We start from the raw sequence: 7,533 nt of genomic DNA on the forward strand, positions 1-7,533 counted from the left end.
GGTGTCGGGCAGGGGTGCTGCTGCCCATTTCACCATGTTGTTTCTTGGGCAGTCTTCAGGCACTGTCACTGGAAAAAACATGCATCATTCATTGAGTATAGAAGTCCAGAACCAGCTCGCGGGCCGAGTCCCTGTGTCTCCGTTGTCCTGCTCCGTAGCACTGCTCTCCATCAGTCTAGTGACTGAATCATGGGGCAGTGAGCAGGTGTACCAGTTGCTCAACATGGGCATTCTTATAGAATTTCATCTGTCTTGCATTAAGATGAATCAGTTATGAATAATGAATGATCAGTCAACTCTATCTTCCACACAGTTACAGGAATAAAAGATGCTTCCAGTGCTCACAATCAGGGTTAGGTGTGCACTAGTTCGCTTCTCAGGAACAAACAAAGCAGTTTGTCTGCAGATTTACTGAAGTTCATCGAAACCTTTATTCAGCTGCATCGAGTAAAAACCATGACTGGTGCTCACAACCACAAGGAAAATGAACAGAGACTGGTTCCCATTCCAGAGTGAAGGACTCTTGATTCTGGAGTCTGAGTTGTTCCCCTCCCAGAAATGGGCAGCGAGGACAGAATCTGTTTAACAGGGCTGAGTGAGGGAGGAGGCCGTCTGCAGCTTTTCCAGCAACGCTGTGGCCTTGCAGAGTGGATGAGTCAGAAGATTCGATATTATCTTATTAACGCCAGAGGCAAACCATCTATTATACTACCTCAAATAACCTCCATCTGCAATACTGCCTCTCAAAATAACCTCCATCTGCAATACTGCCTCTCAAAATAACTATCTGAGGCCTCTGGTCCAGAGCTAAGACCATGGAATTAAGTGGATAGAAGGTGTACTTACATGTGAGAGATGGTGTACTTGCTTGCGGCTTCTTTAGGCTTTTCTGTCCCGTTTTGTCTTTCATAATGAAAACTGCTTGTCCTTTTACACAGATATTTATCCTGTCATTTATCACATCATTTTATGAAGTTACAATGTACCCCATTGTTTTAATGTTAATATTTGGGCGGACCAGCCTGATGTTTTGGTGAACCCTGGTCTTCCTTTCACTCTCAGAGTCTCACTTTTGTCTGTAGGTGCCCTTGATGAATGGGCAGATGGCCCCACCTCCGGCACGGGCCCCAATGGCCCGTCATCCGTCCCGAGAGCAGCTCATTGACTACCTGATGCTTAAAGTCTCCCAGCAGCCTCCTGGTCCTCCTCGCCACCCTCACGAGCCTCTGCCTCAGGAGGTAAGCACAGCGGAGGAGTGTCACATCTGATTCTGCGCTATGGGCATAGGAGTAGATTGTGGGTAGGGCTCCTAAGTGGAACATCTGGTTAAGAAGTTTGTGTCCCATCTTGGGGGGGCTGATCAGTCATGGGAGCTGGCCATCAGTATGAATGCCATTCAACTAGGGTTGCAACGGTATGAGATTTTCACGGTATGATAACCGTCTCAGAAAATACCGCGGTATCACGGTTATCACGGTATCACAGTTAGTTTGTATATTATTAAAAGATACACTGACCCTTAAAGAAATTACAACAAGTTTTTTTTTTTTTTTTTTCAATTAACTATTTATTGTAGAAACCTGCAACTATTGTATACAAAATGTCTCCTTTAAAAAAAATAAGCTGTAAACATGTTTATATAAATACTGCAAAATTAGAGAAACCTAAATCATGGATTTCAGTACAATTATTTAAGTTTAAATTATTTAATATCTGATACTCAGCCTGGGTCAGTGTCTGATCAACAACTGTTGTAAACGTCCGTTGTACTGCCAAGTTAGAATATAACCAGATACTGCAGAAAGAGAGGATTTATTTCTGACATCATCACAATAGAGATTTCTATTTTAAGGCTTTCACACCGAGTCTGGTTTTAACATATGAAAAATAGGCACGTTAGAATTTGAAAATGAACGCATGTCAATTAATGGCGTCTTTCACATCCAGTGAAAGCAAGGACCATAAAAAGCTAGGTTTATTCTTTTCACTAGTGACCGTAGCGCGCGACTCCGCACAGTTCTTTTGTATTACGTTAACAAATAGGAGCCTCTTGTAATTCCAGGACGAAACATGAGAGAACGTGAAGACGTTAAGATTGGGCGTTTTGAAAATAAACAACCATTAAATAATGTGATGAAAAAGCGAATTATTTCGAGTATATGTATAAATATGTAACTTTATTAAGTTTAAGGTGCTGGGAAATATTGAAACGGACCTTTAAAATGACGTACAAGTGCTTTAATTCCACCTTGTAAAGGTGTATGAACCCTGCAAATATGACTTTGTTCATTGCGCTGAGGCGTGCGCAGTTACAAAATTCGAGAGGTGCACGACCTCGCCTGGTTTAAGCCTGGTTTATTATACTCGACGCGCCCCGCGCGGCGAAAATGACGTAATCGCTGTGGCTCCGCCCGTGCGCGAGGGCCTCGCGCGCTGTCGCGGCGCGAGGTCGTGCACCTCTCGAATTTTGTAACTTCGCGCGCGCGCCGCGCTTCAGCGCGATGGACAAAGTCATGTTTGCCGGGTTCATACACCTATACAAGGTGGAATTAAAGCACTTGTACGTCACTTTAAAGGTCCATTTCAATATTTCCCAGCACGATAAACATAATTAAGTTAAATATTTATACATATACTCGAAATAATTCGCTTTTTATCACATTATTTAATGGTTATTTATTTTCAAAACGCCCAATCTAAACGTCTTCACGTTCTCTCATAATTCGTCCTGGAATTACAAGAGGCTCGTATTTGTTAACCTAATACAAGAGAACTGATCAGTTGTTGTGAAAAGAAGTAGTTACAATTTCAACATTTTAATGTACTTGAGCCTAAATTCCAGCACTTTTCAAACCTGAAACACAAAGCAACATCAAAATGCGTCAGGTAAATGTTCATTCCCCCTTTTTTGAGGGGTGTTTCTTTATACTACCACATATCGTTTCGGACAACATTGCAAAGCCATATTTACGCTTGATGCACGGTCTCTGGTCAGGTAAAAATGTTATTTCCCCGGTTTTGCAGGGGTTTTTTATTCTTCACTGCTACCTATCGCCACCTATCGTTTCGGAGAACACTGCAGCGACGCTCGCGACGTTCACGAAAGTGTACGCCTACACCGCTCGCGCAGGGTCGCGCGAGGTGGGCGGAGTCGTGCGCTACGGTCGCTCGCGAAAGTATAAACCAGGCTTAATACCGTGAAACCGGTTACCGCTGCAACCCTACATTCAACTGCTGTTTTAACAGTGTGTTTGCGTAGTTGATGTGTTTGTATAGTGTTCCTGCTGTTCTCTCCCATTCCTCTGTGGTGTATGCTTGGTCGTCTCTTCGTAATGATGATGCTAACGTCACTACTGTTGATTTGCAGTTACATGTACAGATTGAGAAGAACCCGGAGCTGGGCTTTAGCATATCGGGAGGTGTGGGAGGCCGTGGGAACCCCTTCCGCCCTGATGATAACGTAAGCGTCCCTCTGTTCATGACCATTTTGGCAAAACAAGGGTGACCAGATTCCTTCCTTTACAAATGGTGCATGCTGAGGTCACCCCACTAGCTCTTTCAGTTTATGCAAATAGAACGAGAGTAAATTACTTATTTATTTCCACAGGGCATATTTGTGACGAGGGTTCAACCAGACGGAGCTGCTTCAAAACATCTCCAACCTGGTGACAAGATTATCCAGGTACCTTCTGTCTGTGGTTCATTCATCTAGTAACTTCCCTAATTACTGTGATCATCATCTACATGGACCCATTGCACTATTACCTAACTGAACCTGTCTTTCTAACCTCAACCACCTGTAGGCAAATGGCTACAGCTTTGTGAGTATTGACCACAGCAAAGCAGTGGCGCTCCTGAAGAACTTCCCCAACACTGTGGACCTGATCATCATCAGAGACATGGCAGTGTAGAGACCCGGCACTACTCTGAATGGCCCAGTGCCTTTATTTCTGTGCATGGAGGAGAGCTTTATGTACAGAGTATTGAACTGCTTTTCATGGAAGGACCATAAAGCGTTGGTGAAAATGGGGCAAAACCACTGTGGCAAGTGGACAGGGGGACAGTGTCTGAAGCATGCATGTTTAAAACAGCAAAAGAAGCCTTCACTGTGGGAAAGCATGCTGGTATAATCCAACATGCCTAAGATTATTATTATTTTTTGTACAAATTCTGATGTTCTTATTTTTTCAATCATTCACCATCAAGTAAGCGGGATGTTTAACTATAGCTGTTATGGGGGGCAGTGCACCCCATCTGAACACACCACCATGGCTTTTGTTTTTAAATAATTTTCACCTTTCCCCTCCTTTCTTTTTTAAGAGAGTTTTAAACCACTTCCTCGACCTGTCTGAGATGTTTATCTGAACGTCAAGGCAACGTGCTTACTGTGGATTATGAATGTAGAACTGGGCGGTGTGGTGGGAGCTAAACTTCACGTCTTCAGCAGATCCATAGGGCGCTTGGCAAACACATTCCACTTCAGTCTTCGCAACGTCTGAGTCTGGTGTTTACTCAAGCTTTTCTGTGGGGCCTTATTTCACATAGAAATGAGACCCGCTACACACCTAGTCCTCTCAGACACTGGGACACCTTCCAGTTGGGTGTAGACGTCTACCTTGGACAAGATGCTGACATTTAGGAAGTGTGCTGGAGAACTTTCTGCATGTCTGACATGGACTGGAACATGATGAAGAACTACAAGAATCATGGAAGGAGATGAAAGTGCAGGGGTCTTGGCTGGCCCCACACGGACACGTGAGGCACGTTCCTGCTAGGTCAACCAAAGCTCATGAGGAGTGAGGCTGGCTTATTGGGCCTTCTGGGTCTACTGGGCCCTCTTGGCCCATGCCACGCTGAGTTTGTCCGGTACCTCCACTCCTCTCCACTGTATTCACAAATGTCTGAGTGGGTCTTCTGTACAGTGCAATTTAAACTGGGATCAGTCTAATCAGAGATCAGCACTCCCCATTTTGTGGACACTGGGCCTAAATCTAAAGGGCTTCTCCCAACTTCTGAACTACCGCTACACTGACACATGGAAAATATTTTGGATTACGGCTGGGCTTGTTGGAGTCGGCATGGTCTTCATGTATTTCTCATGTTCCTGAGCAGACTGCAGAACATTTCTTTGACGTTTTGTTTCTTCTTTTCGAGGTGAGCTTTAGGGAAGGTTGTCAAAGGTCAGGTGCCTGGACCTATCCTGTGCCAGATGCTGAGTTTTGTGAAATGGGACAGCGGTGTCCCCCTGACAGTAAACACTGGTGCACACATTGCCACCTACCTTCTGGGGAAATATGGGATTGTTTTAAAGAAAGCAATAGTAAGGAGTTGTCCTCTTATTTTTATTTTTTCAGAATGCTTCACGTTTGCATTCTTCAATTAAAAAAATTGAGAGAGGAACCTCCTTTTAGTACTCATTGTGATAGAGCATTTTATATTCAAAACCTTTTAGAAAAGAAATCATAGGAAGTAGCATTTTGAATATTTTGCTGAGATGTCCTTAAATGTGGATGTGGTAAAGCAGTGCACTCTACTCCACCCCCGAGCCCCATGATTACTGTGCAGGCTCCAGAGTACCGTGCTGCGTTAGCATTATTAACATTCTCCCTATTAACGCTCCTGTCTGGGACACTCACAACCTTCTTCAGTAGCAGAAGGATCTGAAGGATGCAGAAATGTAAGCAATCGATAGTCAGTTTTATAACTCACAGTGAAAGATTCAAATATCTATTTTGTACACAAGCCTCTATGTCCACACACACACACACACACACACACACAACTGATGATTGTTCTACTGTGTAACGAGCACCATGTCCATCTCTAGATTACCGACTGGAATCCCTACTGTATAAGTTTAGGCATCCTTCAGGCACTGGAACAAAACCACACAACTAAATGATGACCCACAATGAGCAGGACGTCCAGGATGACCCAGGATGAGTAGGATGACCAGTCCTCCACGCCAGAGCTTTAATGCCAGTTTCAGGCACGTTGACCTTGATTTAAATGTCTTGCCAGTTTTTGTTCTCATACAGTGTTTTTTTAATCATGAGTGATCTGTTGAAATGTCAATATGCATTTATGAGCAGTTAGTTCTAGCATTTTAACACAGATCAAAGATCTTGATCATCACACCTTTTATCATCACTGATGAAAACTGACAAAATTGAATGACAATCTTGGGCTAATATTTTTTTCACTTATCAAAGGACTGGTCTTTTTGGAATTCTCCCATGTTTGTCTATTTATTTAGCAGACTTTTAGAGATTACTAATCAACATGTACATATTTTTTAAACAGTATGAATTAGCTATGACATTAGTGACCTTAGTTTATGAAAACCAGCAATAACTTCAGCCCTTTTTAATGTATAGCTATTTCAAGGTTTCTCTGGAAGCAGCAACTATAAAACAGGATGATTGGTGTGCATTTATTCCACATTCCAGATTTTGTATATAATTTTAGGTTCCATGATATCCTGTGGAAAATAAGAAATAAACTAATGGTCTTTCACATTAGTTTTGTAGTCATCCTATTTTAGTGTAAACGTCAGTTCTACCACCTTAAAGTTTTAACATATTTAATATGGATATTACATTTGCTATGGTATTTAGAATGCCCCATGGAAATGACCAGTGAATTCTCATAATGGTAAGATGCCACGGTTGTTTCTTGAAATATGCAGAGTTGAATTGACCCTAATCATCTTATTCACCCTAACATCGTCGTGTCGGTCACTTTGCCAAGTTTGTCTATTCAAAAACAAGCCGTGCTTCAATAGAATATCGTCAAAACGACTATTGTATACTTATCCCCAGAGTGACGTTAGCATTAACAACGGAGTCGGTTTGCGCACTGTGTGTATACTAGTACTAGAAAACACTTTGGGTGTTTTCTAGTAATCTGTTTATTAGGTTCAGGGTTGTGCGCTAGTATTTAAAACGGGAACACACCGGTGTCTCACGATCACGGTGTCTTCATATCAGGTTCTCCCCCTATATTTAACCTGGGGGCAAAATACATGGGAAGGGTTGGACTGCAAAACAACCTCACGTAGTTAGAACTGCAAAACTAAAGTAAAAGAAATGCTGACTACTATATGACCGTTTTAATATGATGTTTAAACTGAAGGTAAAAGTTATTCAATACATGTAAGTGATTTGTAAATGTATTTAATAGAATAATACGAATACAAACATTTTAATTAACAGTGTAATGTAACCTATGTAGCTAATAAAGACAATCCAGAACCCTACGCAAAAATACGTAAATTATGGTAGTACCGTGAATAACCGACCACTTGTAACAAAGAAACGTGACAGAAAATCTGGAAGCAGACTTCAATGAGAATGATGAACAATGAAAACAGGAACTGTCGCACAAAATTGGCTAGACAGTTTCACAGTATGGACATTCGGTTATTGCGATGGATGTGTATTGTTATTACACAAGTTGTCTAAAATGAAACGACTTGATGTTAAACTATGTTTTAAAACTGTCAAATATTGTTATCTTTGTAAGTAGTTAAAA

At 42.0% G+C, this 7,533-nt stretch overlaps 1 protein-coding gene across 4 annotated transcripts in view; it reads left to right on the forward strand.

The window, feature by feature from the left end:
• Window positions 1-6,521, forward strand: part of erbin (erbb2 interacting protein) — a 65,434-nt gene extending 58,913 nt beyond the window's left edge. For 3 of the 4 annotated variants that reach the window (XM_077019121.1, XM_077019120.1, XM_077019122.1), the window contains 4 exons: window positions 1,083-1,238; window positions 3,368-3,460; window positions 3,608-3,682; window positions 3,804-6,521. In XM_077019121.1, the coding sequence (XP_076875236.1) occupies window positions 1,083-1,238; window positions 3,368-3,460; window positions 3,608-3,682; window positions 3,804-3,911 (432 nt within the window). In that variant the 3' untranslated portion in view covers window positions 3,912-6,521. The remainder of the gene's footprint in view (window positions 1-1,082; window positions 1,239-3,367; window positions 3,461-3,607; window positions 3,683-3,803) is intronic. The other variant, XR_013133619.1, reaches the window with a different exon arrangement.
• Window positions 6,522-7,533: the final 1,012 nt, after the last annotated feature.

Source organism: Brachyhypopomus gauderio, chromosome 10, assembly GCF_052324685.1.
Source record: "Brachyhypopomus gauderio isolate BG-103 chromosome 10, BGAUD_0.2, whole genome shotgun sequence".
NCBI classification, from domain to species: domain Eukaryota; kingdom Metazoa; phylum Chordata; class Actinopteri; order Gymnotiformes; family Hypopomidae; genus Brachyhypopomus; species Brachyhypopomus gauderio.